The sequence below is a fragment of the Ananas comosus genome, linkage group 5, assembly GCF_001540865.1.
Source record: "Ananas comosus cultivar F153 linkage group 5, ASM154086v1, whole genome shotgun sequence".
NCBI classification, from domain to species: Eukaryota; Viridiplantae; Streptophyta; class Magnoliopsida; order Poales; family Bromeliaceae; genus Ananas; species Ananas comosus.
In genome coordinates this window covers 5,013,899-5,026,257 of record NC_033625.1, presented here as the reverse complement: position 1 = coordinate 5,026,257, position 12,359 = coordinate 5,013,899, and the positions used below count along the sequence as shown (strand labels likewise).

Here is a 12,359-nt window from a genome sequence, read left to right as displayed (position 1 = left end):
CTCCCTCTCTCTCTCTCTCTCCCTCTCTCTCTCTCACTCCAGCAACAAGAAAAAAAAAACAAAAAAAAAAAAAAAGAGAAAAGGGAATTTGTTGCTTGAATAATTTGAGAGGTTAGTTTTGGTTATACTATTTCGTTTTTGGGTGGTTAAATTTATGGTATTTGTTACTTAAATTTAATTTGCAGGGTTTTTTTTGTTTATTTAAATGAAGGTGGTAATTAATGGATCAGGTAACTGAGGAGGAGGAATATAATGAAATGGTAAGCTTCTTTTTAGCCTCAATTTTCCAATCAATTTATTCCTGATTTTTTTTATTAATAATTGTAGCTTTTTGCCCCCTCTTTTTCTAATTCTTAGCATTTTTTTTTTCCTTAGTATGCTTTTTAATTTAATGAAGAGAAAGCTTTAGAGAAATTTTATTGTTGTACCAGTTAAATATAATTTTAATAGGGTCATTTTCTACAAATACTAAGATTTAAATGGTTAAATTTTGTATTATATTCCTGTTAGATTGATCTTGACTTTAATCAGAAAGAAAATTATGCATGGTAGCACTTAGAACAGGATATTAATCTTGGATAAATTTATGGTAAAAATGCATAGAGACCTTTTCAATTAGATCAAGCCATTTAAAATAGCCCTCTAAACTTTTTTTTTTTTTGTTGACATTCCCTTGTTGGTCTGATTTTAATCCCTTCTCTTGAATAGATTCGTTTTTTGTTTTATTTTTTTTTTTTGGGGAATGATAAAATCAAAAAGATTCCATTCAAAATGAACTTTGGTTTTGTTTTTGTTTTTTCTTTTTGAGAGAAAAAAATAATATATTATTTGTTTCATTCATTTTTTTTCAGAAATGAACTTAACTGAAAATATGAAGTGATAAGGCTTCGAACTTAAGATCTCGGGTATCAATCATTCAATTTTTTACCACCTGCTCTATTGATAATCGGTTCGGAGCTATTTTTATTGCTGTAAAAAAAAAAAAAAAAAACACATTGTATCTGATTAGAATTTGATCTATTTTACTCCGGAAATAACAAAACCACCTGTTGAAAAATTTCTTCCCAAAGAGGAGGGAAGAGAAAAATGTTAGCCATGTTTGTTCCAAGTTCTTCTATAGGAAGGACAAATGTACCAAGAAATAGTAATTCCTAATCTTTTTTCTTTTTCTTCGTCTTTTGATTGACGCGCCTTCAACTTCCATTTGTTTAGGCATCTCCTTAAATTCCCATTTGAATTTCGAATTTTGATTTTCGATTGACGCCTCCGATACACAATCAAATCTGTTTTGATCTTTTCTGACGATAACAGGGTTCTTCAGTAACATCGACACTCGAACCGCGGCATCATCTACTATTCAGCTATGCATCTTCCATCTTAGCCATTGCCGACACCACTTACCGAAGAGTCGAAGAGATGCATGGCCCCATAGGCTCTCTCGCAAAAAGAGTTGCATCCACGACACGTCCCATGTTACACCCCTTGCTTCTGCAATGCCTTTCGATCCTCTCGTTCTTCGATAGCGTAGTCGTGAAGTTCGAAAACATAACCATGTCAATTTTCCCGCCATCTACAATTATCTTCGCGAAGATCGACGAGCTCGCCCTCCTCGCAGACTCTTTTCCTAAATTTTTCAATGATGCCGTCGACGAGCTTCTTGTTTTTCTCCACCAACTGCCGGTGATCGATGTCGCGATGGAGAAATTGGGTATGATGTCGAGTCCAAGCAACGATGAGAGAGACATCATTGTAGATATAAAGTGCGAGGAGGGCGAGCGGCGGGAAGAGGATTGTAAGAGAGAATGTGAGGGGATAAGGGAGGTTGAGAAGAGTCGTAAGGAGATCATCGAGGTTTTGGAGATTGTCGAGGTGGCGGAGGATCAGAGCCAGAGAGGCAGCGGCCGCGGCGGCGACAGTGGCGGCGGAAGAAAAGGGGTGGTGAAGGATCAAATTTTGGAGTTGTTTGATGAGGGGTGGCATTTGAGGTCTGTGTAGAGAGAGAGAGAGGAAACTAGTAGTTGTTGTATCAAACCATGAGTGTGCATATATAATAAGTATATTGTGTCATTTTCTTCTTTTTCTATGGAGTTGCTGTACAAGGAGTTGAAGATCATGATGATGGGAGGAAATACAAGCAGTTCTTGTAGCGTTTTTGTATCTTTTGATGGGAATTCATTTGTGTTTGGCACTGAATGAGCTTGTTTGAATCATTGCTGATAGAGTGAATGTTTGTTAACTTTCGTAATCCCAACATAATACTGATCCTTTTTGGTTGCTAGCGAAGTGTGTATAGCGTTAAGCCGTGTAGGCCGAAAACAGATAAAATATATATATATATATATATTTCCTTGGGTTTCGTTTGATTCGGATATAAGTAAGAACTAGCTTATAGCAGGGATAGGTACAAGCTTAAGTATAAGCAAGAACTAGTTCAGTTTTGTATTTGGATGAAAATTTGGTTGTTTTCGGAAATAAGAAAAATAACATTTGAATAAATAAGCACGAAGCACTTGGATATATAGAGTCCGGTTACTATGTTATTAATAGCACGAAGCACTCGGTGCTACTTAATTTTTCGCCGTTAGATCTACCTTTTTGATCATTTTTATCCGTTAGATCATACTATTCAACCAACCATCCACTCAACCCTAGAGGGCCCACATCATCCTAAGCGCACATTTCTTAATCCAATGGCCAAAAGCTTGGTAACACTAATGACTTGGTGCTATTAATAGCATAGTAGCCTAGCACTATAAAGTCCGGCTACTATGCTATTAATAGCACGAAACACTTGGTGGTAACAAGCTTGTTCCCACCCAGGGTGGGAACTATAGTTCCCACCTTGGCGGGTTATTCCTGGAATAACCGCTAAGGCGGGAACTATAGCTCCCTACCTAGTTGGAATTGTATTTGGGTACAAGATGGGGTATAAGGCCCTTATACCCCATCTTGTACCCAATCCAAACGGGCTCTTAGATGATGACATACTGGGCACATCACATAAAAATAAAATAAAATATATCGTATACTTTTATTCGAACTCCGAAGTTAACCTCAATAACTTTTTAATTGACATTTTTTAAAATTTTTATTTTTTTAAAAAAAATTCAATTTTTTTAGTTAATTAAGTAGAAATTTAAAAAGAAAAGGTGGCAGAAGGCCGGCCCATTTGGCTCGACGAAGAGACACAGTGGCATTGTCGTAAATAATCAGAATCAGCAGGGGCTTTTTCGGAACTTCACTCCCCTCTAACCCCAAAACCCTTTCTCCTTCCCCTTTCTTTGGGCCGCTCCCCTGAAAGAGGCGTAAAGGAAAGGAAAAATTAAAAAAAAAAAAAAAAACAGGGAAGAGCGAGCGAACGCCAAAACCCCCGCATCCCCGATCCTTGAACCCCAAAACCCTTATACTCAAAGCCCCAATCTCTCCATCGCCATCGCCATGGCCGGGATCCTCCGGAGTTACGCCGCGCGATCCCTAGCTCGCCGGGTTCGCGGCGCTGCGCCGGCGCCGCCGCGCCGGCGCTTCTCCGCTGCCGCCGTCGCCGTGGAGGAGGAGGAGGAGATCGGGTATTGGACGGAGTGGGAGGAGGAGGAGGAGGCGGCGGAGCGGGAGCGGCGGCGGCGCGCGGCGGACGCGGACGCGCTCGGGGAGAGGGGGCGGAGGGGGGTGCAGTGGGTGTTCATGGGGAGCCCCGGCGCGCAGAGGCACGCCCACGCCGCGCGCCTCGCCGAGCTCCTTGCGGTGCCCTACATCTCCATGGGCACCCTCGTGCGCCAGGAGCTTAACCCTCGATCCTGCCTCTACAAAAAGGTCCCCTATTTTTCCCCTCTTTTGTCTCCTACTTCGATCTCTCAGATGCTTCTTGCTAACCCTAATTTCTACTGATTCTTTCCGAATTTTGTGATGATTTGGTGGCTGAAATTAGGGTCGGAATCATATTTTCCTCATTAATCTCCCCCTCGATCTTTTCCGAAAATTTGATACAATTCGTGTCTTATTTAGGGCATTTTTCTTGGAATATTCTCTATTATTATCGTGGCATTTACTTACTATTGAAACCAATAAAATTTCTTAAATTTTCTCTCTTTTTTTTTAAATTTTTTTTATGGGCATGATTGATCCTGCGAAGCTCTGGGACAACATTTGGGGGAGGAGTGGCACGCATGCATCCGCACAAGGGTAGGTCGGTAAATTCGCGTCTATAAAATTGTGGGTGCCACACAGTTTAGGGGTATATAGGTAATTTCACGAGATTAGGGTTTGGTTTTGGAACCTTCCATTGTAGGATCTATCACGGGAGTCCTCCGGGTGTCACGTGTGGTCGGCGGCTGCTAACAGTTTTTCGTGGTTTTCCAGATTTGCCCCTGAAATTCCCTGCAATGTCAGATTTCAGATAAACAGATCATTCCACTGGATAAAAATTTTAGGGTGAAAAAAAAATCTTTACCCATTTAAAAATGTTTTACAAATAGTTTAAGAATTGAGCTCCTATGCTTTTAAAAGTATTTAAGTTATTGGTGCTTGTAGGTTTTCGGCCCTTTAATTTAGAAATGTGCGGCTAGAATGATAGTGCTCTCTTAAGATTAGGTGGGTGGTTGGATGAATAGTATGATCTAATGGGTGGAAATGGTCAAAGGGGTAGATCTAACGGCGGAAAATTGGTGCTTTTACAAGCATCATAGCCGGACTCGTAATTTAATTATGACGTTGTATTCTTATTAGTTCTTTTTGCTATTATAATTAGCGTTAATTTTCTATGTGTCCCTATAAAGATAGCAAATTGTGAATATATTCTTGTAACGTTCAAGTGAGCAAATTTGTTCCTTCAATGTCTAATATTGTTGTATTTATGTTTTCACTGTTAGCCTATATTGTTGCATATAAATATGTACTTTTAGTTTATGTTAGCAATATTTGGTTGACTATGGGCAAAATAGAATCATATAACTCAATCATAGGTTGTCAAAAAGTAAAATGACTTTTTTAACCCCTTATATTCAACCCTCTTTCTCCCACTCCTCTTGAGAACATTCTTATTCTCCACATTCGCCGCCACCATTTTCCTCTGGCCCGACGGTAAGACCCTCCTCTCCCTATTCTTTGCCATCGCCAGTCCCGTCGCTACTACCTCCGCCCCTCCCCTCCTTGTGGAGCCCTGCCGACACCACCTCCAGCTCAGTGTAGGGTGTTACATTCTCCCCGGCCGGAGAAGAAGAGTGAAAGACAGCCGGAGATGCAAGAGATAGGTGTTGGAGGTGTGGGAGATGAGTGAAGGAGAAAGGAGCAAGAGAAGAGTGGAGAAGAGGTGCCAACAATGGAGGCTTGGGTGAGTTTTAAGAAAGAAAGAAGATGGGAGGGGGATAAGTTTGCAAGGGTAATATTGTCATTTCACTTACTGTTAAAAACAAACATTGGACTAGCAGCAGCAAATTGGAGGGGCAAATATGAACATATTAGAACTTTTGGAGAAATAAATTTGATCACTTAAATTTTTCATGGATATATTTGTTTGATGTCTTTATTGGACACATATGAAATTAACCCTTATAATTACTATTTTTCTCATGAGTTACACCACTTGCCTCATAGATCGTACTACATACTGAATTAAAGTTCTCCTTCTCAGCATAAATAGTTGCGAAATGTGTAAGCAAGCATTCAGTTAGTTTCTACTATGTTATTTGCCTCTGAATATTTTTGTTCTTGGTTCTTATAAACTCTTGGTTTTTATGTTTAATAGATTGCAAATTCGGTCAACGAAGGGAAGCTTGTACCAGAGGATATCATATTCGGATTGTTGACGAGAAGATTGGAGGAGGCATATCACAGTGGCGAGACTGGATTTATTCTTGATGGGATCCCGCGAACTCGACTCCAAGCTGTAAGTATTATCTATTTCTAGCACTTTATATCTTTTTCGATCGCAGCATGCTGATTGGGTTGTTGACTTCTATGTTGTAATGAATTAGATCATTTAGGGCTTGTTTGGCCAAGCTAGAGCTTCTGAAGAAGCGTTGTTTGACTGAAGCTGATTGAGGAAGCGCTAACTATTTCTCAATTAAAGACTTGTTTAGCCTAGTCGGATCTTCTGCTATTTGGGTAGAGTTGTTCAAAGAACTCGAAGCATCTTTTTCTTTAAAGTCTCCAACATCCTGTGGCAGAAGAAGCAGATGCTTCAGTCGGAGCTTCTCTTTTGGGGCCCTAGGAGGTTATCTAAGCTTCCTGTTGCACTAAAATTTTTGAAACTTTGTTTATCGAGTGCCATAGGCATTCCTTGGGGTTGCAAAGCTGTTCCAGTAGCTAACGCAAACAGACACTAAAAAAGAAAAAAAATACTTTGAAGGGCTTCTTGCAATAGCAAAACCAGAAGGTTAAAATCTGAGCTTTTGCTTTTGGGGCCTTCCACAGCGAAAGCTTTAAAATTTTTGTTTGCCGAGCACCTGGTAACTGCTTCTTGGAGCAGAGAATAGTCTAGAACAAATTACTGAAGGTGACTATCTCGTTTTAGCTGATTTGGGTTGATTTGATTATAATTTGGTGAATGGGAGCTTCCTGTTTGGGACATCTAATAAATTTCCTCTTTGTTCTTTCAGGAAATCCTTGATCAGATAACGAAGATTGACTTGGTAGTTAATTTCAAATGCATAGACGACTGTTTAGTGAAGAAAAAGTTTGGAAGTGACATCTGCTCACACTGTCGTAAGCCCTTCGATGCAAGGAATTCAGAATCTACTAGCCTTAATCCATGTCTAGCAACACGCACTCGGCATGCTCAGCTAAAATCTTCTACTGCGGTAGATCTGGATGATTCTCGAGTGGAGAAAATACGCATCTATTCTGAGCAGGTAAATTGTTAGTTTCTCATACGCTGGAACTTTTTGAGGGAATTTGATGCTTACAGCATTATTCTATTTCTTTTGCAAGATTTTTTTTAGTCCTGTTGCTGTCTTTGTTGGTTTAGACTGCAATTACTAATTGTGTTAGGATTTTGGATGTGCTAGAGTGAGGATAGTGGTAGATTTTGCTACCTATCCCTCTGAACACCTTCTTGCCCGGTGAGGTCAAGCCTGTCATTCCCATGGGCTTTAGTAGAAAGGGTCAGGCCAAGCTGCATCTGCACCACATTTTTCTTATCTTTCCTCTTCCTACAATCCCTTTACAATGGCTTCACTTCAACGTTCCCAATTTTTGATACCCTGGTGTTCTTCTGCACAAATTTCGTAAAATTGTAATCTCGTCATCATCGTCATCATCAGTAGTACAACCTTTAGGAAGCAAAAAGAGGAAAGAACCGTTGCTGTCCTGTTTCTTTGGTACTTTAGTCTTTCTTTGAATTGTATATTGTTTCAAAAGACTTCTCCTAATTCGCCCTAATGTCTCAATCCTGTCTTTTAGTTTTCATATATACATGTAAATCCTATCTTTTCTTTTACCACCGAATTTCACTGCCTATCTGTTGCACCTTTGTTCTCTCTCATGCGCGACCGAGATTTTCAGCTGTTACTGCTAATCTACACAACTTACCTCTTCAAGAGAAATAGGTTCCAGTTAGTGCTGTTAAGAGGAGTTTGAAACTATAAATCGAAGCTGGGCTGGGAACTGTTTTCTCAGCTTCGTGCTGCAGCCAGAAGACAAACTGTTTGTTTGCCAAATGTTCGGTTTCTGCTTTGTAAGCAAAGATTTTCCTTTGACAAGCCAAGGAAGACCACTATGAAATAGCTTGTTCGATGGAAAGATCATGACAAAACTTTTTACCTACAAGCACTTTAACTGAAGAAGCTGTATAGATGGCCTTTTAGTTGTGGAAGTTACGAAAAGCTCTTTAACGCTTACAAATTCTTTGCAGAGCAAGCTGTTGGAAGAGTACTACAGGAAACAGAAGAAGCTTTTGGACATCCAAGTGTCCGGTGGCCCTGGAGAAACCTGGCGGGGCCTTCTAGAAGCACTCCGCCTCGAGCACATCGAACCCGCCCCTTCTCCGCACAAGCTCACCGTGTGACATTTATCCTTTTAAGCTTCTGCTTTGCGGAGTATCTCTAGCCGGTGAACCACAAGGTTCCTGCACCAGGTCAAATATTGATGCGGAGCTTTTATGTTTGAGTTTTCCTTATTCAATAAATGTAAGCGATTTTGCGGACGCATTGTGTGTTATTTGTAACGTAGAACAAATTATTTGAGGGCGACCGTTACGGTTCGTCGTTTCTGAAATTTTGTTTCTAAGCTTGTGGAAGAGAGAGGTAACTTCCTTTTTGCACCTCCTATCTCCAGTTGTTTGTTTTCAGGAAAGTGAGTGGTTCTTGGTTGTATGTTTCTGAAAAAGTTTTTTAGTATCAATTCCGAGTTCTAAGAAGAATCCATAGTTTAAACTCCACTTTGGAGAGGTTTAGTTCCAATCTCTGAAGATGTTATAAGAATTTGATAATTTGGCCAAATTTTGAATAAACTAATTTATATGCTTGTTCAATATATTTATTTATTTATCTTTCACATTATGGGGTAATTCTAGTTTATTTTTGCTAGAGGTAAAATAAATTTGTAATGTCACTTGATAAAGAGTCAAAAGGAACTAAAATCACCATCATGCATATAAATAGCAAGAATTTAACCAACGAAAACACAAGCTAGATACTAGTAATAAGTCATTACTAAGTTATTACGATTATACATATCATTATAAAGAGCTGTTTTTTTCTTCTTTATCCTTCTCTTTTCCCTTTTTCTAACAGAGGGACTGAGGCGCGGAACGGCACAGGCGGCGGTCGGTGGTCATTGGTCGGTTGGTGACTTGGTGGCGGCGAGCAGGTTTCTTCTGCAGTCACCAGGAGCAGCTCTTGCAACGCCGGACAGTCGACGGCCCCGCCTGTTGCACCCAAAAGCCAGACAGAAATTGGGGTGTTAGTTATTGCAGACATGGACCGGCGTCGAAAATTGGAATCAAGTAGGGGTGTATGTGAAAAGTGCACCTCCTCTGGCTTCTCCTTCAGGAGCCTCTGCTGCAATTTCAAGGTACAAACCAAAAGAGAAGGTAGTTAGCTATTCTTAATGTAAATTTAAGCAAAATTTCTCATGTATGTGTTCGCAAGGATTTCAAATTGTCGACTCAAAATTTAAATCTGGAGCAATTCAGTTTCTGCAGTTTGAACACACCCAGTTTTCATTCAATCGCTCGGGTTTCGACAACCTTAAAAATTAACTAGGATCTTAATGTTGTCCCTAAAGTTTTAAAGAGAAGAGCTGTGAACAAACTTTAGGGACTAAAGTTGTTACAATTGAATGAAGAGGGGGAGAGAGGAAGAGGGTTATCTCTTTTACTTCGCGGAGTCGAAGGCGACTATTCTCTCCTTGCAGGCGATCGCGCTCGGCCTCCATCGTAATCACATAGGCCTGTAAAAGTTTTACAAAAATCAATCATGACAAGCGCGATTAAGCATCAAGCTTGAGTCTTTAAGTCGAGCAGTAAGTCGAGTGCGTATGTACTTGTTTCCTTGCGCGGGACCGAGCAGCAGACTCTCTATTCTTGACCTTCCTCCTTGTCCGCCGCTCCGCCACGACCTCCTCAAGCTCGTACACCAGCCGTTTGCCTCGGTCCCCTGAACCCCCCATCCCCTCCGTAGGCCCCGCCGCCACCACCGAGGAGCCCACCCTAACCCCCGCGACCTCCGGAGGATCGCAAGTAAAGCCTCCGAATCCAACTCCTATACTACCATTGTATGGGTAGCCAATGCTGCTGGTGTTGCCTGCTGCAATAGTTTGGCCACCATATCCAACTCCCGCCGAGTTCAAATTGCGGGCCTCGGGGAGTGGGCCGTGGCCCGCCATTTGTGCGTTTTGCAGCCCGGTACAAGGAACCCGAGACGGCCCGTACGGTGGTTGAACAGTGGGCCCATTTAAAGTGGGCCTGTTATTAATTTGGCCCCCTCGGGCCACCGCCATCTCAACGCTCGGAGGCTCAAGATTGAGCCGAGGGGTCGGAGGTGGGTGGTATGGCTGAAAGGCAGGCCCCGACGGAGGCGCACCGGCCCGTAGGAGAGGGACTTGAGGTGGGCCATAGGGTCGAATGGTGGGCCCATTTGAAGTGGTCCCCGGCAGTTGAAGAGGGGCTTGAGGTGGGCCATAGGGTGGAATGGTGGGCCCATTTGAAGTGGGCCACGGCGGAATCCCATCGGCCCGTAGGAGAGGGACTTGAGGTGGGCCATAGGGTCGAATGGTGGGCCCATTTGAAGTGGGCCCCGGCGGAAGTACGCCGGCCTTTTGGAGGAAATCCTCGAGGGTCTCGGAATTATCTAGGCCCATTTCATTCGCGGCGAATTCTTCGTTTACCCCCCCGTTTTCGGCCGCGACCGATGCCGGTGGGCCGATCGCGTTGGTCAAGGTATGGGCCGGTCCGTCGGCCCAAAGGTTGTTGAGGAAGTCATCTTCCATGTTCATTGAAGGGTTAGGATGGTTGTGTGCATCTCCATCCATGAAAAGTGGGCCAAAAGTGAGGTTTTGGGCCATGTAGGTTTCCTCTTCATCCACTCCTTGCATTTCTTCCTTCACCTCTCCATTTTGCTCTTGATTGTTGTTCCTCATGGGGGCCTCCTTTTCTTTTCTACACCTCCTTTCACCTCTTAAGTTTGTGCTAGCAAGGAAATTGAAAAGCAACAAATATATATACACACACACACATTAGGAAGAGAGGATGAGTTACTTCTTGATCAACTTAGACTATTAATTTGCAAATCACTTTGACTGTATATGGTCAGATGTCTGATCAAGTGATTACACTCGTCCGTACATAATTGATATATGACTGCTATGACCAATATGCGTATTATGAGATCGCCTTCGAGATCCGAGTAAGAATAAGTTCGATTATGATGCTTACTTCTAAATATTGGCCATCTTTAGATAGTTGTGCATGCATGCATGAGAAATTTACATGCACACATTGATCTATAGATCTATATTTGCATAATCAATATTATTACACCCAAATATTTGCATAATCATTATTGTACCATAGATCCAACTAATAACATGAGATTAATATCTTGTATTAGACCTATATGGAGTAATAACATGGATCTAGAGTTTAGGATTACAAAATAGTAAGATATGTAGCAAAAATTTTTGGTATAAACTAGGTAATTGCACATTCAATAGAATGACCTAATTAGAAGTTTAAGAAATAGGAAACTATAATTGTTTGTTATGAGTAGGAAACTAACCAATTAAGCTGAAATTTGTACATAGTACATCATGAATTAAGTATGATTCTTAGCTTTGTGTGCAATTGCTAACAACTCACAAGAAGTAAAATTATTTGTATATAGAGCAAAATAAGAAGAATTGCAACTTCGCGAGGAATCTAATATACCTGGCGTAAGATTAGATTGAAGATCTAATACTCTCAAATTGCATGCATTACTTGGATTTGATGAGATTGAGAACGAAACTTTACCAAAACACAAAATAAGATTTCAGAAGAGGAAAGGCGAGCGAGCGAGCGAGAGGGGGAGGGGGGGAGGGGGGGGTGGCTACACTTATATTGGTGCAACTCTTTACTTACTGAGATGTATATGCATGCCCGTCTGCGTATTAAGTTCTCTCTTATTAAAGTTTCTTATCGCGAAGTACATCACTCTTGTCGTTATACTCGTTAGTAAGAGCCCATAGTTTTACGGTCGGTTTAGTACTGCGAAATAAATTCTGAATCCGTAGGATATGAAATCGGTGATATGTATGGCTAACGCGCATTTACTGCTAGGGTTTCCACTCCGAAGTGTTCTTGCATATGCACATATTTCTCGAATGCAAGATACGCGAAAATGCAAAAGTAGTGTAGAGGAGTAGGGAATGACTTTTCTTGAGGCTTACAAATTAAAGGAGCTAAATCTAGAGTTGTTTGTGGTTTTGGTATTGATGTTTCCTTGCTTGTTGTTATAGTTGTAACCAAAAACTCTTTTCAAGGAGTTGAGTTGTGTGATGCCAACATGGAAGCTACATATTTTTGGACTTTGGGAGCATTGCCACTCCCTAAAATAGTGTAAGATCACATCACATGAGTAATAGATTTCTTAAGATGCTGTAATATGAAGAGATTAACAGAACATAAATTTCAGATATTGAGTAATTTTATGTCCACCAATTAGTATATGTGCATAGATTGATTAGAGAGTTAAACTATTTTGTGTCATTAAATGTATAAAATTTAACCTCATATAGCCCCTCTATAAGCAGGGTTTAAGGTTTTCTTAGTATTTATTGGAAATGAGCTGCTTCTGAGCTTGTTTGAGCTTGTTGGACATAGTTGTGAAAAAAATACTGTTGAAAAAGTACTATATGAAATGGTATGAAACTGTACAAAAAAAATTGCT

General features: G+C 41.0%; 3 protein-coding genes across 4 annotated transcripts; 2 read left to right on the top strand and 1 right to left on the bottom strand.

The window, feature by feature from the left end:
* Positions 17 to 2,217, top strand: LOC109710004. 2 transcript variants are annotated; one of them, XM_020232416.1, is made up of 3 exons: positions 17 to 111; positions 212 to 260; positions 1,312 to 2,217. In XM_020232416.1, exons 2-3 carry the CDS (start codon positions 222 to 224, stop codon positions 1,993 to 1,995), a joined length of 723 nt encoding a protein of 240 aa, XP_020088005.1. In that variant the 5' UTR covers positions 17 to 111; positions 212 to 221; the 3' UTR covers positions 1,996 to 2,217. The 2 variants fall into 2 exon arrangements, with proteins under 2 accessions (XP_020088005.1, XP_020088006.1); XM_020232417.1 differs by having other exon boundaries at positions 93 to 111; positions 186 to 260.
* LOC109710847 (probable adenylate kinase 7, mitochondrial) lies at positions 3,282 to 8,350 on the top strand. Its single transcript, XM_020233627.1, has 4 exons — positions 3,282 to 3,810; positions 5,741 to 5,881; positions 6,594 to 6,845; positions 7,847 to 8,350. The coding sequence occupies exons 1-4, from the start codon at positions 3,439 to 3,441 to the stop codon at positions 7,997 to 7,999; spliced, it is 918 nt and encodes a 305-aa protein (XP_020089216.1). The 5' UTR covers positions 3,282 to 3,438; the 3' UTR covers positions 8,000 to 8,350.
* Positions 8,556 to 10,572, bottom strand: LOC109710314 (transcription factor HBP-1a-like). The gene is made up of 4 exons (XM_020232824.1): positions 9,478 to 10,572; positions 9,313 to 9,384; positions 8,964 to 8,993; positions 8,556 to 8,860 (listed from the first exon to the last, which is right to left on the bottom strand). The coding sequence occupies exons 1-4, from the start codon at positions 10,570 to 10,572 to the stop codon at positions 8,816 to 8,818; spliced, it is 1,242 nt and encodes a 413-aa protein (XP_020088413.1). The 3' UTR covers positions 8,556 to 8,815.

Coding starts and splice junctions, on each gene's coding strand:
- LOC109710004 (XM_020232416.1), top strand. CDS start 222: ATGGATCAGGTAACTGAGGAGGAGGAATATAATGAAATG. Junction 261..1,311: donor AGGAGGAATATAATGAAATG/GTAAGCTTCTTT, acceptor TGACGATAACAG/GGTTCTTCAGTAACATCGAC.
- LOC109710847 (XM_020233627.1), top strand. CDS start 3,439: ATGGCCGGGATCCTCCGGAGTTACGCCGCGCGATCCCTAGCTCGCCGG. Junction 5,882..6,593: donor CGCGAACTCGACTCCAAGCT/GTAAGTATTATC, acceptor TTGTTCTTTCAG/GAAATCCTTGATCAGATAAC. Junction 6,846..7,846: donor TACGCATCTATTCTGAGCAG/GTAAATTGTTAG, acceptor AATTCTTTGCAG/AGCAAGCTGTTGGAAGAGTA.
- LOC109710314 (XM_020232824.1), bottom strand. CDS start 10,572: ATGAGGAACAACAATCAAGAGCAAAATGGAGAGGTGAAGGAAGAAATG. Junction 9,385..9,477: donor GGTCCCGCGCAAGGAAACAA/GTACATACGCAC, acceptor AAACTTTTACAG/GCCTATGTGATTACGATGGA. Junction 8,994..9,312: donor GTCGCCTTCGACTCCGCGAA/GTAAAAGAGATA, acceptor TTGAAATTGCAG/CAGAGGCTCCTGAAGGAGAA.